The sequence below is a fragment of the Ochotona curzoniae genome, unplaced genomic scaffold, assembly GCF_017591425.1.
Source record: "Ochotona curzoniae isolate NIBS_2020 unplaced genomic scaffold, NIBS_Ocur_1.0 contig_4501, whole genome shotgun sequence".
NCBI classification, from domain to species: domain Eukaryota; kingdom Metazoa; phylum Chordata; class Mammalia; order Lagomorpha; family Ochotonidae; genus Ochotona; species Ochotona curzoniae.
Genome location: NW_024466307.1, coordinates 20,296,951 through 20,316,894, shown reverse-complemented (window position 1 = coordinate 20,316,894; position 19,944 = coordinate 20,296,951). Strand labels below are relative to the sequence as shown.

The following is a 19,944-nucleotide window of genomic DNA, read 5'->3' as shown; positions in this document are numbered from 1 at the left end:
GTTCCACACGACACACACATCCTGTGATTTTTGCCTGCAGCCAGGGTCCTAGTCCAGTACCTTTGGGGAGTCCTCCAAGAAACTTGAGCTGGGGTGACCTCAACTTGTGTGCCAGCCAGTGCAGGATCAGGTTCGGGCTGTCATCTGCACTGGCCAGTGCCCATACCAGCTGTGTGTTGGATGCAGCTGCCGGGTCAGTTCCATCCCAGCCCCATATCTCACCCAAGCCAACAGGTGCTGTGGCCCAGTCCAGGCAACCCACCCCAAATCCAATCTTCCTGGTACCAGCCCTCATGTGAACTGGCAGGTGTTGCATGCCAATTGGGCCTGGTCTTCACCCCACTCTGCCTCAATTTCCTGCCAGTGTGTGCTGTGGACTGGCCCAGCTGGCCTGATCCCAGACCCAACCTACATGTATGTTTTCAGGTACTGGATTAGCAACCCAGATGTATGCTTGTAGCTACTACAGCCTAATCCAGTCTGGCTTATCCCTGGACCTGACTCTTGCGCTCACCAACAGAAGCTGTTGCCTAGCAGGGGAGTTCCCCATCTCCTACCAGACCTGCTCCCAGCAATGGAGTGTGCTAGTGGATGCTGTTTCCTAGACTGAAATGAATACCACCAGTCCTGGCACTCACCGGCAGGTACTGTGGCCTAGTCCAATTGGCCGCACCCATTCTGGTTCTCACTGGTTGGGTGCCACAGTCTAGCTCAGCCTGGCACACCCCCAGACTCAGCATGCATGTGACAAGGCCTGTCCCACACCCGTTATGGCTTTCATGAGCCAAAATGGGTGCTGGAACCTAGCCCTGTTTGACCCACCTCCAAACCCAGCCTACGTGTATGCCAATGGGGTTTTCAGTCTTTCCCAGTCTGGTCTGCAAATAGACCAGGTTCTCACACTCACCAGTGGGGGCTTCAGTCCAGTAGGGGAGTCCCCAGAGTTCCCCTGCCAGGACTGTTGCCAGCTCTGGGGCTTATGTGTGCTGGCCAGTGCTTCATCCTAGCCTGGCATGGCCTACCCACAGTCTCAGCTCTCGCTGGTGAGTGCTGCTACCTAGCCCAGCTGGGCACAGACCATACCCTTTCCTGGCTCTTGTCCCCTCTACCTAGGGTGGTGTATCCTGGCCTGGTGTTACCTGCCTTTCTCACATATCTTTAAAGAGAAAAAATTAAAGAATAAAGCAATTATGCTGACATACTGGTATAGTTAACACAAATTTGGCATTAACCAGGTCCTGAATGCCCACCAGCTCCTGGCTGTTTTCCTCCCAGCAGTGTAACACTTGCCTAGGTACATGGCAACCTAGCAGTTGCCTGCAGCTTGGGTCTGCCTTTCAACTAGAAAGTATAAATAAATACATAGAAATTATTTTTTGAGAAATATAGTACATTTATTTGATTTCAAAAAATAGATGGCTTCTTGGACAGGAAGTTTGGAAAAAGGAAGTAAAAAAGGAAAAAAAACAAACCAGGAGTTTGGAACTGAATCCAAGTCTCTTAGATGGAGAACAAGGACTCACCGATCTAAGCCACTGTCTATTTCCTCCCGGAAACTAGGATCGGCAGTGGGGCAAGACCTGGAAGCAAGGCACTCTCAATGGGCTGCGAGTGTCCCCAATAGTGTCTGAACCTCAAATACTCAGTTCCTTAGCCTTCCTTTTAACATTTCAGCTTATTAATCAACATTTCAAAAGCGGTTATGCATTTATTTGTCTATTTGTTTGATAGTCATATGACAGAGAAAGATGGGGAGAGAGAGACAGAGATCTTTAATCCACTGGTTTGCTTTCCAGATGGCTGCAACAGCCAAGGTGAAGCCGGGCCAAAGCCAGGAGCCAGGAGCTCCGTCTGGGTCCCCCGCGTGGGTGGCCCGGACTCAAGCACTTAGACCATGTCCCCCTGCTTTTCCAGGCTGTCAGCTGGGAATTTGAACTAGGATTTGAACTGGAAAGGCAGCATTGCAGGTAAGTTTCACTTGCTATACCGAATGCTGACCCATATTTATCTATTTTCAAATATTAACTGTGCTTGTCATATAGTCAAAATAAAACGGCAAAGACACAGAAGGCGGGTTATCTTTAGACCGCTGTCCCCGAGTTCAAAGGGTCACTGCTACCAGTTTGTTCGCAATGATGGGACATGTACCCCCCAAAAGATACATATATAGATGGGGCTGGCCACGTGGTCCTGTGCCACTAGCATCCCATGGAGGCGCCAATTCAAGTCCAGCTATTCCACTGCTAAGCTAGCTTCCTGCTAATGGCCCAGGAAAGCAGAGGGAAATGGTCCAAGTACTCGGGTCTCTGCCATGAGGAAAACATGGATTAAGTTCCAGGCTCCTGCCTTCGTGGTGGCCCAACCCTGGCCATTGTGGTTATTTGGGGAGAGAACCAGTGGGTGCAAGATTCTCTCTCTATATAACTCTTCCTTTCAAACAGATAAGTTCAATCCTTAAAAAAAACACAAGTATATGCAGGTTGTATATGTACCTACACTACTGATGTCTAAATGTGTGTACGTATATATACGCTTGTACGTGCACAAATACACAGATTTGTTTATCATTGGTTTCTTTCTTCACCTTGCTGTTCTCTGTATGAACCGATTACAGTGGGGTGCCTGTAATGCCCAGCAGCCAGAGGCCTTGCTTCTCCACGGAGCAGCCAGGTGGTCCACCGAAACATGACATCACAGCACTGCATCGCAGGAATCCCACTGAGGAACCCAGCATCCTCATGGCAGTGTCTGAGGCCCCGGGCGGCCTGGCACCTCTGGCCCTGACTTCTTCCTTCTAGCTCACTTCCTCCGGCCCCTGCCCAACCAGTCTGCCCCCACCTTGTCGGCCTCACCGTTTCCCCTTGCACTCTCTTCCCTATGCGGGGTCCAATGTGCTTGGGCGTCACACAGTTCTTTCCTCACTTCATTCACCCCCTCAGTGAGCCCTGCACTGGACAGTGTCTGAATTTGTACCGCTCGCTAGTCCCTGCTCTGAGCCCAGCACAGCAGCCTAATGGTTAAAGTCCTTGTGTGTGTTTGGAGCTCAAGAGCTTGGACCATCCACCACTTCTTTCCCTCAACATCTGGTATATTTCAGGCAGTGTTCCCGGAGATTTACAATTTTAACTTACATCCCTGCTTTAAGATAGATATTATTATTACTATTATTATTTGAAAGACAATAGCAGAAAGATGGGGAGAGGCAAGAGACAGAAAAAGAGAGAGAAAAAAAATCTTATGCACTGGTTATTTCACCCAAAAGCCTGCAACACCCAGGGTCAAGAGCCTACCATATGGGTGACAGAGACCCAAGTACTAGAACCGTCGCTGTCTTCATTGCTACTCGTCACGCACCCGATACAACGCAGTGATCTATGTATCTATCAGCAACTGTGGAAGAAAGGAGAAATAGAAATGAGATTATAGAGAAGCTCACGGTTTAGAAGCATAGCTGAGGGAGGAGATATTTGCAGACAGATTTGAATACAGGAAAAAAAGTGATTTTTAGCTGGCATGTGGGAGGTGGGAAGAAAAAAGTAACATATTTTTCTGGATCTACATGAAAAAAACATGATGACAGTTTATTCTGGAAATGCTGTAAGGAGAAGTACATGAAGGCCGGGTGGTCCTGGGGATGTAAAGGCAGGGGAGAAAACTCTGCTTCCTTTGCCTGTAGCCAGTTTGACCGGAGCACCGGGCCCCTGCAAGCCCTCCTCAGATTGTAGCGTAGAGAACAGCGCGGTAGGCTCTGCTGGGCAATTTGGTTTCGTTTCCTTCTATAAAAAAGGACTTGTTTTTCATACAATGACCAGATGTCCTGTTTAGGGTGGGTCAGTGCTAGCTTTTGATTAGAATCTGAGTTTTTGAGCAATTAGGCTGTTTGCACGTTTCAAGGCCAACAGTCAGGAGAGAAAGGACTTTTGAAACAGTTAAGAGGTAAATAACCGTGTTGACATTTTTAGGGCTCTGTTAGTTAGCCTTCTTATCCACGTGGAACACGGAAAGGAGACAGTGCCCCAGGCAGGGACCCCTTGGTGGGAAGAACACTTACACATCAGTTAAAATAAAGACATAAAAGCCCTACTTGGATCAGCTAACCGTAGCTTTACTGCTTCCTTTTTCCCCTGTTTTGCTGGCGAAGGCCTCAGTCCCTCCTCAACACTTCGCTCATGCAAAGACTCTTGTACAGTCTGACCTTGGGCAACCCATTTTGTTTCCGGGAGCCTATTTTCTCCTCTGTAAGAATGGGGAAATAGGGTCCGGTGCTGTAGCTTAGTAATACAACACCACTGCCTGTGCTGCCAGCATCCCATATGGGTTCCAGTTTGAGTCCTGGCTGCTCTACTTCCGATCCAGTTCCCTCACAGCGTCTCTGAGAAGGCAGCAGGTCCCTGAGCTCTGGCCATCCAACCGCTTGGGGGACCCAGAAGGAGCCCTCCATCTCTGTAACTCTGGCTTTGAAACAGGTGGATGTTGGGGGCAGTGCCATGGTGTAGTTGGAGTCACGGCTGCTCCACTTCTGAACTAGGTCCCTGCTAATGAGCCTGGGCGAGCCGGGCAAGGTGACCCAACCTCCTCTGCTCTTGGCTTCACTGACCTCTCTCCGCGTGATGTGGACTTAGCCTGGCAGCTAGTTCAGGGTCACGAGTTTGGAAGCTGGTCTTCCCCTGCCTGGGCGGGGATGCTTACCATCATTACCTGGCACCCCAGGCGGCAGGTGTTTTGTAACCACTCTCCTTTCAAACCCCGTAGAAGCCCATGCTGGGGAGCAGCTTGTGCTGGCTGTTGAACCTTCACTCTCTCGATCTCTATGGAGGGACAGAGGCTGAGGACGGGAGGTAAACTATCTCTCCCTTCCTCGCTCACTGTCCCTGAACACACGGCCCATGGGTATCAGGATTCCTTACCACTTTCTTTATGCCATGCCAATGCCTGTGTTTAAAATGCTCTTTAAGGAACAGCCAAGAACCTACAAAATAAATATGAGGCCCGAACCTGGACGAGAACAGGTGTTTTGCTGTCGTTGACGGTAATGTCCTCTGCTGGTGGATCTGCTTGCGTCCTGTAAACACAGGTGTGCTCCAGACCCTCCCTTCAGCCCCCTGCCTGCTGGGGGCGCTCTTCTTCCCTATCCCCTCCTCTTTTAAACACGATCTCATCAGGTCTCACCTGTATGCTGATGAGCCCCAACCTACAGCTTGACTCCAACCTCCAGCCCGAGCTCCAGAATCACACAGCAATCCCCAACAGGTGCATTCCAAGCAACCAATCCAAAACAGAGCCTGGACCCTTTCCTTCTCCACCCAGGCTTATCTCTGTATCTTGCCCACTTCCGCGGTGCCAGTGAACCCCTAAAGAAGGCACGACTCCTAGAAGGAGCCTTGGTTTCCTTCTTCCCTTGGCACCCCACATCTAAGTCAGCCTGGAGTGCCGTCAGCTTTGCCTTCAAAGTCAATCTTGAGTCGGAGCCCTTCTTACCATCCCACCTGCTGTCAGCTAGTCCCTTACCAAGTCCATTGTGGTCTCCCAGGCATTGTCTGACCACAAGCCCTTTTCACAGAGCAACTGATGTAAACTTTTAAAAAGATATGAATCGGGCCCGGTGCAGTAGCCTAGTGGCTAAAGTCCTCACCTTGAATGCGCCAGGATCCCATATGGGCACCCTGTTTCCCATCCAGCTCTCTGCTTGTGACCTGGGAAAGCAGTCAGTTGAGGACGGCCCAAAGCCTTGGGACTCTGCACCCACATGGGAGACCCGGAAGAGGCTCCTGGCTCCTGGTTTCAGATCAGCGCAGCTCTGGCCATTGCGGCCACTTGGGGAGTAAGTCATTGGACGGAAGATCTTCCTCTCTGTAACACTGACTTTCAGGTCAAATAATTCTGAAAAGCAAACCAACAGATGGAAGGCCTCTCTCTCCCTTGCTCTGCCATCGTCTGGCCATCTCTGGCCATTTGGAGAGAGAACCGCAGGATGAAAGATCTTTCTCACACTGTAACTCTGCTTCTCAAACAAATACAACTTAAAAAAAAAAAAAGAATATGAAGCATACAAGTTAAATTCCTCCGGGGTTACCCTCCTGGCACGAGTAGATCAGGTGCCGGTTGAGGGCCAGGTACTGTCGTGTGCACAGGACTGCTGTCATGGTCATTGTCGCTGTGAGACTGTGCGTTTCTCATGGGCAGAGACAGCTTTTGTTGTTGCTGTTTTTTCCATTTCAGTAAGTATTGAGTGAGTGTCTACTGCCCAAGTAAAGGGGAGCGAGTTAACGCAAGCCGGGGGGATTTAGGCCAGGTGCACTTCCGTTCAAGCGAGATCGGAGGACGGAGACTGCTCCCTACATTTTAGAATGTTGGTAAAATGCATTTTAAATGCCTGATCCTTGTCATCTTGCCACCAACAGGTGCACTTTGGATTTCACCTTGTCCCTGTCTTCTTGCTGCCTGTCTGCTTGATGTTTGATTTACATACTTGAAACTTGAACATACTTTCCATGTCCTCTCTTGCCTTGCCACTTAGCACTCACAGCAAATAGTATCACATGTTTTTACACTGTCCTGACTGTCCGACTTCCCAGCGATCGCTTTTTTCTCGTTTGCGAAATTCCCAGCGGGCTCTCTGGGTTCCCTAGCAGTGTGACCCCTGAACATCTTACCAGTTGTGTGGTGGGCTTCTCCTGCACCTGGCAAGACGAGGGAGCCTCTCGGAAAGCACATGCCAGTGTGCAAAGAGAGTGATGGTGCCACACCGGGAAGCGGGCGCTCCGGACGGAGTGCACGCAGGAGAGATGAAAGGCGGACGGGAGTCGTGGCTCTGAGGCGGGAGGTGGTTGCAGCAGGCTGCTGAGCTCTGTTCCGCAGTTCTACAAATGTGCTTCTGCCTCTTGGTCCCAGCAGAGCAGCCTGCCTGTCCACCATCTGCTAAGCCCCAGCTTTCCTCGCTGTTTTGCATAAAGCTTTTGCTTTCAATAAGCTGCTACCGAGTGAGGGAAAGAAGAGAACGCTGGACTTACCCACCGGTTTTGTCACTGGCAAGTGACAGATGAGTACAGAGGGGGACTTGTGCACGGGACAAGGATGCTGTCGTTGGAGCAAAGTGGCGGAGTCCAGGAGTCGACCTGAGCTTCTCCTCCACCACTCCCATCCTGGAAACAACGCGAAGGAGGTTTATTAAGTCACCACGAAAAGAAATGGGAAAACAGGCTGAACTTCACAGCCCATTCTTCTGCAAGGGAACTTGTTTTAGATGAAGTTATGAGGAAACGTCTCTGTGTCTCAGTGTTGATTAATGAGCTGTGAGCTGTGAACCCCGGGGCTGGAGATGGGAGGGGACCAAAACTAAGGAATGGAAAGAAGGAAGTGCTCTGGGTTTCTGGCTGTCAAATCTTGGAAACAAGCCATATTGTGTAGAACCAGGAATAGAGACACAGGGCGTTTTGTGCTAATAACCTCCTTCCCCCTGGCTTACGAAATAACATTTATTTATCTATTTCAAAGGCAGAGTTACAGAGAGACACCAAAAAGGACATGCACGCACACAGAAAGAGAGAGAGAGAGAATCTAAGCCCTGATTCTCTCTCGCAACAGGGCTGGCCCAGCTGCAGCCAAGATCCCTGACTTCTATCCTGGTCTCCTGTGAGATGTCAGGGTCCCAAGCCCTTGGGTCATTCCTGCTGCTTTTCCAAGCACGTTAGCCAGGAGTTACAGGGAGCAGCTTAGCCTGTTGTGTCATATGCCGGCCCCACATTTCTATTTTATTTGCTACTGTTCATCAACTTATGTTTTAACAACCCAGGACTGTTATGAGCTACCGTGGATAACCTTGGAGTTTGATGGAGAAACCACAGCACCCCCTGAGGATGCAACACGCTGATGACAGGGATAGTTAGACAAAGGAAGATGGTTCTAGCAGTACAGACACCCACAGATGAAAGGAGCCCCTTGCCGATACAAGGTTCACTGTTAGAACCAATGTTGAATACTATTCTAATTTATTTAGTTATAGACATTTATGTTATTTTTATTGGAAAGTCAGATAGAGAGGAGAAGAGACAGAGAGGATGATCTTCCGTCTGATGGTTCACTCCCCAAGTGGCTGCAATGGCCAGAGCTGAGCCCATCCGAAGCCAGGGATCCAGAGCCTCCTCCAGGTCTCCCAGGCAGGTGCAGGGTCCCAAAGCTTTGGGCCATCCTCGACTGCTTTCCCAGGCCACAGGCTAGATGGGAGTGGGGCTGCTAGGATTAGAATCAACGCCTATATGGGATCCTGGTGTGTGCAAGGTGAGAATTTTAGCCACTAGGCTACAATGCAGAGCCCTTACTTACTTATTTTTAAAGATTTATTTATCTTTATTGTATAGGGGGCCCGGCGGCATGGCCTAGCGGCTGAAGGCCTCGCCCTAAACACACCAGGATCCCATATAGGCATCGGTTCTAATCCTGGCAGCTCCACTTCCCATCTAGTTTTCCCGGCTTGTGGCCTGGGAAAGCAGTCGAGGACAGCCCAATGCTTTGAGATTCTGCACTCCTGCCTGGGAGACCTGGAGGAGGTTCCTGACTCCTGGCTTCAGATCGGCACAGGACCAGTTGTTGTGCTCACTGGGGAGTGAATCATCGGACAGAAAATCTTCCTCTCTGTCTCTCCTCCTCTATGTATAAAAAATAAAATTCCAATAAAAATAAATAAATCTTAAAAAGAAGATTCATTTAATTTTATTGGATGGGCAGATTTACAGAAAGAAGGGAGATACAAAGAGAAAAATCTTCCATCCACTGGTTAACTCCCCAAGTGACCGCAACGGGTAGAGCTGAGCTGATCTGAAGCCAGGAGCCAGGAGTTTCTTCTGGGTCTCCTACGCGGGTGCAGGGTCCCAAGGTTTTGGGCCACCCTGTACTGCCTTCCCAGGCCACAAGCAGGGATGTGGAAGGGAAGTGGAGCAGCGAGGACACGAACTGGTGTCCGCATGGGATCCTGGTGCTTGAAGGGAGAAGATGAGTCCATTGAGCCATTGTGCAAGCCCTCTAATTTGATGAACTAGTTATACAAAAGGTGTTCTGTGCCGAAAACAAAGTAACGTGAGAACTTTAAGTAGACATTAACTAGTGGCCTTTTCATGACGCTCAGGACTTAGCACTAATGAGAGAGCTGGAGCAGGTGTGACAGTCTGTTAGGCATATTCATTTATTATTTTTCCAGACATTTATTGAGTGACGTTTAGAGGACGGGCATGATAAGCCCCAAGCTACGTGCTGCTCTTACCCGTATCAGTTCGGAACAATTAAAAAATACATCGGCTCAGCAAGGCCTGAGTTTGTGAGGCCTGCGCACTTGGAGCTGGATGAGTAAGTCCTGCGCCCAGGCTTATCTGTGCTCTGCCAGGGAGCCGTGCCCTGGGGGAAGCCTCGCTTGACCCGTGCAAGGTGGCTGATACCGCCCACATTCTTTCTCCACGACACCACGTGTCTGACCTTGAGTGAGCTCCATCTCTACTTACTACAAAATTCCACAACTTGCATACCAAGCAATTACAGCAAATGGCCCTCACGCACCTTGCACATAGCTGTAATATGCAGAGCGTCGAGCTGCCTGGCAAACCTGTCCCTGTTCCCCACGGGGTGAGGGACTAAGAACGGGCACGGAGGTAGGTGTTTCACGCACAGTTCTTTTTGCACACCATGGTGAACTGACAGCGCTGTAATTATGTGTTGGAAAACTAAAAGGAAAAAAAAAATCTACTTCCTACATGACCTGGAAACAATGCTTTCTTATACAAGAACCTAAGGTCGCCCTCAGCCCAAGGGGAAGGACTGAAGCTGGCTCATTTGTCTTCTTTTTCCCTAGGCCCCTGTGCTGCTTAGATTGTATCTGAACCCAAGAACAGTCTGACACAAGCAGTCACTACCCACAGAATCTTCACCACATTGGGAATCTATTGTTTGGGGAACATAGAACAAGAGACTTGCTCAGGGTCTCCCTGAGGGCCTGCAGAGTGCTGGTCACAGGACAGGTAATTCATGGTTACGGGGCAGTGTTCAGGGTCAGCTCGGCAATGACACAGGCCCCCGTGTGCTTTGTAATAATTAATGTGGGTGTGATATACAAAAGCTTCCTTTGGTGTGGGCTCAGCTCTGGCCGGGTGGCTCTCTGGGGGAGTGGATGGGATCTTCGTCTTTCTCTCTGTCTCTCCTTGTATTGGGCAATCTGACTTTCAAATACATCTTAAAAAACACACACAAAAAAAGCAGACAAGTGCCTTCCAAGGACGGATTCTGCGGAGGGACTGAGCTCTAAGGGGGTGGGGGTGGGGGCGCTAGTGCTTAGTGACACTAGCAATGGAATGTCAAGTTCATCTATGAGCAAAGTGCCTGGATTTTTTTTTTTAAGAATTTTCAGTACCAATAAGCGATCCAGCTAGGCAGATGGCTCGGATAAATACGGCACCTTATCTACATCTGAGTTGCAAAAAGTAGGTGTGAATGAGCCTTGTGAAGAAAACAGCTCACACAGGCCGAAGCAGAGTGGTAACATGACGTGTGGTTACCGATCATCGGTCAGTCTTCCTGCATCCGTGCCCCCACTCGCCCCTCCTCCGGGACTAGCTTTTGAGCAGCTAGATAGTTTACTATGAACCAAGTATTTAAAAACTTGGCTCTGAAGAAGCTACAACCACAGTACCCTCCTCCCCCGACACCTGACAGCGTCACCAGGTGGAAGGCTTTGCCTTCTGACGTCAAAGCGATTGCCCCCTGAGGAGGAGGAGTGCCCGCCTGGTGTGGAGGCGGCTGGGAGCCTCAGGATCCCGGGACGCCTAGTTAAAACGACACCCCATCTATTCGTGGGGGCTGCGCTGCCAGAACCGCAGGTTCTGATATGGCTGACCTAGCGAGAGTGAACTTGTTTCATTTTGGGTTTTGCTTTTTTTTTTTTAAATTTTGGAAAAGCAAGGCGTGGGAAGGGGATCTAGTTTGTCTATTAAGTCGAGACGTGTTCCAACTTGTCTCTTTCCCTCCCTCAACCCCCCCATAAAAGGATGTTGCTAGGAGAGCAGTGGTCGTGCCGCGCCAGTCCTGGTAAGGGTTTCTCCCAGCGGCCCGGGGCCCTCCCGGCTCTCCGCCCGGGCGGCAGGCGGGCTGGCTCCGGCCGGCCCCGGCGACACTGGGCGGTTCCTCCCTTTCCGGCCTCGGAAAGTTTTGTTTTGGTTCTCGGTCCCCCAGTGAAAGGAAAAGGCACCTTGTTGACCGAAGGCTTTCAGAAGTCGCCCCCGAGTGGCTCGCGGCCAAGTTTCCTTCATCCCAGCGTTGCCCGGACTTTGGCCCGTTCTCGAAGACCCGGGAAGCGAGTCCCGTGAGGAGTTAGGGCCGGTGGCCAAGGGCCTCGTTCTCCGCCTTCCGACTTTGGCTCAGCGCCCGGGAGCGTCGCGAGGGCAGCCTCCCCGGTGACTCCTCCGGGACCCGCCGGTTCTCCACCATTCCCGAGAGAAGACTCAACCGCGGCGCGCCGCGCCCAGGCCGGACCCAGGGCGAGCCGGCCGGCAGCGGGGGGCCCCAGGCGCATGCGCGCTCGCAGGCCGCGGTGGCCGAGCGTTGGCCCCGCGCAGGCGGCCGCTAGGTGGCGCATGCGCCCTGGGGGGTGCGGGCCGCGTCTGGGAGGAAGGCGGCGGCGCAAGGCGGGGGCGCCGCGGGGGCCGGGTCGGTGTTTACAGAGCGGCGGGCGGCCGGGCGCGGAACCCGGCGCGGCGGCACGATGGTCATGGCGCATTTCGTGGAGAATTTCTGGGTGAGCGTGAGGGGTTGCGGATGGGGTGAGGCGTGGGGAGTCCGAGGCTCTGGGCGCCTGCCCTCGGCCTGCGTGCGCGTCGGGCGGCGGGCGGCGGGCGGCGGGCGGCGGCTTCTCCGGGGCAGGGCGGGCGTCCTCGCCCGGCCGCCGGCTGCGTTCCGCCTGGCTGGGAGTCGCTCCCGGGCCGATCGGGACCCTTCCCCAACCGCCCCCACCCTCCGCTTCGGCTCGCGGCACCCCCAAACCCGGGCCCCGGGGCTGTCCGCGCCGCCCCGGAGCCCGCGCGCGCCTTGCGCCCCGAGGGGGGCCCGCCACCCGCCGGCCCCGGGACAAAGCGCCCGGCCCCGGTGGAGGTGCCCGGCTCCGGCGCCCGGCATGGAGGTGGGGGGGTCCCCGTGGCGGGAGACGCCGGCCGAGGGGCTCCGCCAGCCCCCTTCCCGCAAGCGCAGGCCCCCCGCCGCTTCCACGCCGAGCCCGGTGCGGGGTCGGGCTGCAGGAACACTTCCTTCTGCGCCCGGGACTTTGCCTCCGGGCCTGTTCCGAAAACCAGATTAAAGTTGGGCTGCAGTGCGTGCAAGGCTGCCCCCCCCCACCCAACACCCGAGTCCCCGTGGCTCCTTCCCCTTCCTCATTCTTTCTTAGCCCTCCGGCTTGGCGTGCTGTTGGATTCCTCGCCGAGAGGGGAGCGTGTCCCGGCAGTTATTGTTGCAATGGGACGTACAGTTCAACCTCGGACAGGAAAGCAACATGTTGACCGTGCGCGCGGCGCCCCTTGACTCCCGGGTGGTGGCTGCAGTCCCGTTTTAGGGACGATTCAGGACTATTTGAAAGCAGCACGTCTTCAGGTCTTAGTTCTGTGAGTCTCCTGCCTGGGCGTGCTTAGTAATCAAATCACTTGGTGGTGAGTTGTCTTGAAATCCTCCCTGTTTTTTCCACAAGCGGCATTTATGTCGGGCATTAGGGTGTGTGTGTGTGTGTAGCTTTAGTGACATTCAGTTCACATTGTGCATGATACCCTGGTTTAGAGGGTCCATTTGAGTCAATGCAAGATTTTCTTCACTTCGCACGGAGTCCCTGGATCCAGTGCTGGTGGCTGTTCCGTTCCCAGTGTCCCGGCGCTGCACGAGTGTCTGCTGGCTGCCTCTTGAAGTCCCTGTGGCGGGTGTGAAAATGGAGCCTGGAGCCTGGGTGGCTGGCTTCTCTCCGGGCTCATCCGCTGGCGCGCTGCGATGGCCCACATTCATCCATCCCTCAGCGATGGACGCCCCCCGCCCCCCAGCTTTCTTCGTGGCCTATGAGTCCGTCTTTGGGGGTAACTGCGGTTAGCATTTCGAGGTATGGCGGGCTGCTTCCCTTCGTGGCCGCAGCGTTGTCACAGTGCCGCCAGCAGTGTCGCGGGGTTGTGGTTTCTGCACGTGCTCACCGCCGCGCCCTAGCATCCTTGTGGGGTTAGGATGCCTGCCTGTGAAGTGGTGTCGTAGTTTTGATGTGCATTTCCTTGATGGTTAGTGAGGTGGGGCAGCTTTTCATGTCCTGCGTATAACCATTTATGTGGCTTTTGATTATTGTTTGGAGCTGTTGTCTGTTTCTGAACATTCTAGTTCAAGTTTTTTTTTTTTTAACTGTTGTAAGACTTTCTGTGTTCAAGATATACATTTCTTTTGAAAGTATGATTTGTAGGCAATTTTGGAATGGTTGGAGCTGAGCCAGTCCGAAGGCAGGAACCTCTTCCAGGTCTCCCACGCAGGTGCAGGATCCCAAGGCTTTGGGCTGTCCTCGACTGCTTTCCCAGGCCACAGGCAGGGAGCTGGATGGGAAGTGGAGCAGCTAGTCCATGAACCAGTGCCCTATGGGATCCTGATGCTTGAAGGGGAGGATTAGCCAGTTGAGCCACCACCCCCTTTAATATTTTTAAATTTTATTTTATAGTTTTTAAAATTTATTTGAAAGACAGTTGTAGAGAAAGATCATTTACATGCTCTGTGTCTCTTCCGGAAGTGCTGGAGCTGTGCTGATCTGAAGCCAGGATCTTCTCCCAGGGCTCTCACATGGACGCAGGGGCCGAGAGCACTTGGCCCAGCCTCTGCTGCTTCCCCAGGCCGGTTAGCAGGGAGCTGGATGCAAAGCACTGCACCTGGACTCTGATTGGTCTTGACCCGGCTGCAGGTGGCGGTGTTATCCGGAAGCCTCTGTTTTCTCCAGTTCTGAGGCTGCCCTGCACAGGTTTTAATTTTGACCTGGTGTTTTTGTTCTTGTATCTAAAAAGTCATTGCTTGGTTTAGGTGCTGTGGCATAGTGGGTTCAGAACCACTTCGGGATGCCTGCATCCCATCTTCGTGTCTCGAATTGCCATCCAACTTTCTGATCATGTGCCCGGGGAGGCCGCTAGTGAAAGCCCATGTCCTTGAGTTTCCCTGTGTGGGAGACCTGAATGGACTGGGTCTGGTGAAAGATCTCCCCTCTCTTGCCTTTTCCTGTCCTCCTCCGCCCCCACCAGTTTCAAATAAATCACTTATTAAATACATGTTTAACAACCCATGGTTTAATCCAAGATGTTTTCCTTAAGATAGATTAAAAACATTTATTTATTGATTTGAAAAGCAGAATTATAGAGTGGGAGAGACAACAAGATATATTCCATCACTGGTTCACTCCCCAAATGGCGACATGACCAGTCAGGCAGAAGCTGGGTGCTTCTTCCTGGTCTCCCACTTGGGTCAGCTTTCATTGCTTTCCTGGGTACATTAGCAGGAAGCTGGATCAAAAGTGGAGCAGCCAGGACTGGAATTGGTGTAGATGTGAAATGCATGTTTGCAGGCGGTAGCTTAGCTCGCAGTGCCACAATGCCAGCCCCCGCTATGTTTTCTAGAAGGATTTTGTAGCTGTAACCATCAGTACTTCTGGTTTGTGATTTTGTGTTTGGTGCGAGGAGGAGGGGATCCGACCTTGTTGTTGCGCGTGTGGGTGCAGCTGTCTCGGCACCAATGCTGAAACTGCTCCTCTTCCTATGGCGGCTGCAGCATCATTCCTTGTGAAGCAACTAGCCACCTGTGGGCACCTCCAAAACTTTGCGCAATATGGAATTGAATGGTAAATTTATCTTGGTAAGAAATGGTTTTGAAATTCATGCATAGTATTTTCATAACACATACATCTATGAGATAAATATGTTTCAGTTTTTTTTTTTTTTAAGATTTATTTTTATTGGAAAGTCAGATACAGAGAGGAGGAGAGACAGAGATCTTCATCTGCTGGTTTACTCCCCTCGTGGCCACAATGGCTGGAGCTGAGCCGGTCTGAAGCCAGGAGCCAGGAACTTCTTCCAGGTCTCCCACATGGCTGCAGGGTCCCAAGGCTTTGGGCCGTCCTCAACTGCTTTCCCAGGCCACAAGCAGGGAACTGGATGGGAAGCAGGGCCACCGGGATATGAATTGGCACCCATATGGGGTCCTGGCGCTTGAAAGGCAAGGACTTTAGCCACTAGGCTACCGTGCCTGAACCCAATATATGTTTCATTTCTAGATTTTCAATTCAGTGCCCTTAATGCCAGCCTCTGGCACCCTGTTTTGATTATTGTAGCATTACAGGGAAGTTTGAAACCAGGATTGTGAGTCCTCTACCTGTTTTCTTTAAAGGTGATTTTGGCTCTTTTGTGTTTCTTGTATTTCCATATACATTTTAGGAATAGCCTGTCAATTTTAGGCTATTCCTTTTTTTTACAATGACACTTGACAAAATTTTTGTCATAATTATTTTAAGTTGATGTTCTTATCAATATAGAGATGCATTTTTGGAATTTAGCCAACAAACTTATTCATGCATCACAAATATGCAGAGCATTTTATAGTTTTGTTTTCTGTTAGTTGAGCTTTAAGCATAACCTTTTTGATGCTTTTGGCTGTTGTGAATATTCTTTTTTTTTTTAAAAGAATTATTATTATTTTTATTGGAAAATGAGATTTACAGATAAAAGGAGAGACAGTTCTTCCATCTCCCCAGTTCTTCCATTACCTGGTTCACTCCCCAGGTGGCCACAACAGCCAGTGCTGAGTGGGAAGGGAGGTGGATCAGCCGGGATACAAACCGGTGTCCATATGGTATCCTGGCGCGTGCAAAGTGAGGACTTTAGCCACTAGACTACTGCGCCAGGGCCTGTTTTGAATATTCTTTTGTGAATGTTTCTCTGAATATTGGTTCACATTTTTATGTGATCTGTATTTGTCCTATTAATAGAAGAGTGAGAATGACTTTGGATGTTTGAAATCTCGGAAGAAGCTCAAGTTTGCTGTTGAGTGTTTGTTTTACTCCCACTGTCGAGAATAAAGCAGTAAAATTGCCTGTCTTTCATTTGCTTTCTCAGCCTGGAAGTGGGGCTGGATTGTCAGTGGGACCTTAGGAGCTCTGAGGGGACCGCATGAGCACCAGCTGACCCCCGGGAGCTAACTGAGTAACTAGCTCTGGGAAGGATTGTATAAAGCAACCTTACATTTATATATTTTGCTATCATTTATAATTCCTTAGTCAACTAACAATGTAGATTTCACTTTTCTCACTAGTGTTTAAAGTTAGCACTACCAAAAAGAAAAAAACAAGTCAGTGAAGTTCAAAACATCAGGTTGTAGATGATAGTATGTATAGTTGTTGTCAATGAAACATTAAAAAATTTTTTTGCCAATGTTGGGTAATAGGAACCTCTGAGGTTTTACGTTTCTAACAAAGCCTACTAATTGTCCTCCCCCAGCCCTCTGTGTGTATAACAAGACCTGTTTTTGTTGTGGCATTTTGTTAGAGGAAAGTTTGAATCATCAGAATTCTCTTTAAACTTTTTCAAAAGCCATACATCCTTCCTTATTCTTTATAGCTTTTGTACAACTCTGCTAAGTTAAAAATCTCTTTGTTGAATGACATACTCTGAAGGAAAACATATATTTAAAACTTCTTAACTGACAGGTGTTTAATTGCTGATAAGTTAGTTTTTGCCACAAAGTATTTGTGCCTTTGATAATCCAACTTGAAGGTGTTTTTCTTTTCCATCAAATTTTGGCAGGAAAAACAGTTTGGATAGCAGAAAGGCAGGGGATTGCCTTCCTCGGGAGAACACGTGCTAGTCTTGAAGAGGTTGTACAGTGGTAGTCCAGTGTCACAGCAGGCCCCGGGCTCTGGGCGCCGCTTCTTGCTTAAAGGACAGCTGAGTGAGAGTGGTTAGTTCCTGAGATGTGCTGGGTCAGCACTGTGCAACAGTAATTGTCTTTATATATTTGTATAAACCTAAAGCACTTAATTTAGCAGTCAAAGTAGCAAAGGAGTGAATTTCATTGGTAGTAATTATTTCAGGAAGCGTAAAGAGCTTGATTTGAATACCTTATAAACTTCGATTTCTGTAGTAACCTAAGGTACGAGACATTTCCTTGGGTACCGAGTACCTGTCACACACCACAGTGTAATGACCTTTCTTGTTTAGTTAGGATACTTTTCCTATTGGTTATCTCTAGTCAGCACATCAAAAATTAACAGCCAGCCTGCAGCTTAGGTATTTTTACCTGGAAGTTTTTCCTCATTTCTGTTACTATTTAACAGGAACAGAAAGAAGTCTGCTTTCATTTATTTGTTTGTTAATTTCACTGGCATTAGCATACTTTAATTTTAAATTAAAGTGCTATACTTTGTTATATAGCCAGAATTTGAGCTAATATTACATGGATAAGCTGGGAGGGCTAAATGTTATTTAAAAATCTGGAGTTGCTGTAATAGGATTTTGGAATATTTAGAATATTTTGAAAATTAGTTGAGGTTATAAGCTACTTTATTCTTACCTGAAATTTCCTAACATTGGAGTTTGGGATATGATTTCTTCAGATGGTAGACTGGAGTTTTGTGCATATGTATTTATAATTTCTGATTTTATATGGTTTAATACTATTAAAGTACAAAGAATATTAGTGTAAAATCTTCCTCCTTTTCTCTAGCCAACAGGATCTCCTGGTAAGCAGACATTGCTGCCAGAGATAACCTATGCATATATGTGAACAAATACAAGAGCATAAACTAGATTAAAGTGTACTATTATTATTAGGTTTTTAACCTACTTGCAACATTTGGAGAGAGAGAAAGCGGCAGGGGTCTTCCGTCTCTGTTGACTGGCTTCCCGAATGCCTGAGGTAGCCAGGAGTCTGGAACTTGGCTTGGGTCTTCCACACGGGTGGCAGGACCTAACTGCCCTGCTGTCAGCTGCTGCCTCTCTGAGTGTGTGCTAGCCGGAACTGGAGGGAGGGCAGGGCCTGGGACCCCAGACCAGGTGCTGGGGTCCACGTGTGAGAATCCCCAGGGACTTCTTGGCTGCTGCCGAGTGACTGCCCTCTGAATGGGTTATTGTGTAACAGCCTGCTGGCCCTATCTAGATTATTTCCACCATAGCAAGCTGTGACAGCGTAAACTGCAGGTTTATGTAATGTGGTTCAGGAATATTTGACAAGGAGACATTACAAAGTGTTTACATATATATTAGTTTATATAGAATGAGTACATTTCCCAGTATGTGTTTAGAGGCATAAGGGATCCTCCATCCCACTGAGACGTTATACAATTTGTTGGCCTTTGGATTGGACTGATTCTGTTGTGAGGCACTCAGGATATGAGGGAATGTTGGATTGTACAGTATATTTTGCCTTCATCATAGAAGAAATGTGGAAAAACATACTGACTTAGTCTGCTTGAGTTCAATGCCGGGGAGGGATTTTAGAATATTGACATTGCAAAGGATAAACATTGTGTCGGTTGCTTTTGCAGTGCTACACACTGAATCCTGAGTGCTCACTAGTGGTTTCAGAGCCACTCAGATTACGGAGGCAAAGCACAGAACAGTGATGCTTTGGCTCGTCCTGCACGTCGGATTCATACTAGGCATTTGAAAGTGGCTATTGAGTAATAGGGATATCTCCTGGGATTATCCATCCTGACCCCATAATTCTAGAATGCTTGACAGAAATACCTGAAGCCCTAGGGACTCCCAGAGCAAGGGAGGGAGGGCTTACCTTTCAGTTTGCTCCGTGTGGGAATGAAAGGTGTCAGTGTGGGAAGAGCTGTGGTCGCTGCTGGTGCACAAGCCCAGGCGAAGGCCGGTCAGATGTGCAGCCCGGCCGCAGCCCGGCCCAGCGTTACATCAGGGGATAAAGACACCGGAGGATGTTGCTGGACTCTGGAGTCAAGGAGGACACCACTGCGAGGTGGCTGGTAAGCTGAGTGCTGGCCTGGAGGAGCCAGCATGTTCCCTGCCACTGTGCCTTGAAACCAAAGAGTGCCCAGATTGGGAATTGAGTCCAGCGACTCTGTAGATTGTGGGAGTCTTCATCAGTCGGCCAGATGCCCACTCCACAAATCTCAGCTTCGCGGGCTGAGCCTGCCCCCGCCAGGAGCCAGGGCCTCCATCCAGTTCCCACACGGAGGGCGAGGGCGTCAGGACTGAGTCATGGCCTGCTGCCTGCCAGAGCGAAGCACGAACCTGGACTCAAACCTGCGCTCTGACACGGGGTGTGGATGCCTCAGTGGCAGTGGAGTGTGCCACATCACCTGGCCCTTTGTGTTCTCATAAGGGTCCTCTATGATTTGGGGCTTCCATTTTTTTTATTAATTATTTTTATTTTTGAGGATTCTTACATAGTTGATTAGGGTGGTCAGGGTCAAAGGCTACAGGAAGGTGGGTGAGACCATCATTTCCGCATTCTCTCTTTTTCCTTCCTCTATCTGGGGAAGAGATAATTAGAGACGCCACACCCAGCCTCCCAAATGCCTCTGCACCCTGGGATGGAGGACAGTCACCTGACCCCACCCCAGGGTCCCCAGTGTGGGGCATGCTCTGAGGGTCCTGCTCAAGAGGCTTTGCTAGTTCAACAGTTCTGAATTACTGCCGATCTCACCACTCCAGGCTCGATGAAATCTCTCCAGAATCCCCTGGTTGAGCTGGTCCCCTTAGAGTCTCTGCATGCCTGGATATCCTCTGCCAGCACCTGGCTGGAGTAGTTGACCAATTTGTTCTGTCCTTTGTCCTCTGTTATGGTACAGGTGTCCTCTGCAGGCGCCGTTGGACTGCCGTATCCTCCATGTGCACCTGTATATGCTGTCCACTGCTCTGTCTAAGCAGCTGAGGAGGTCTAGCTCTGTCACATGCCCTCTAT

General features: G+C 50.0%; 1 protein-coding gene across 3 annotated transcripts in view; it reads left to right on the top strand.

The window, feature by feature from the left end:
• The first annotated feature begins 11,644 nt into the window (after positions 1-11,644).
• The window catches only part of FCHO2 (FCH and mu domain containing endocytic adaptor 2), a 103,144-nt gene continuing 94,844 nt past the window's right edge, over positions 11,645-19,944 (top strand). The window contains exon 1 of one of the 3 annotated variants that reach the window (XM_040986179.1): positions 11,645-11,773. In XM_040986179.1, the coding sequence (XP_040842113.1) occupies positions 11,741-11,773 (33 nt within the window). In that variant the 5' untranslated portion in view covers positions 11,645-11,740. Of the gene's footprint in view, positions 11,774-18,828; positions 18,835-19,944 lie in introns of those variants that run through there. The other 2 variants (XM_040986181.1, XM_040986180.1) reach the window with 2 other exon arrangements.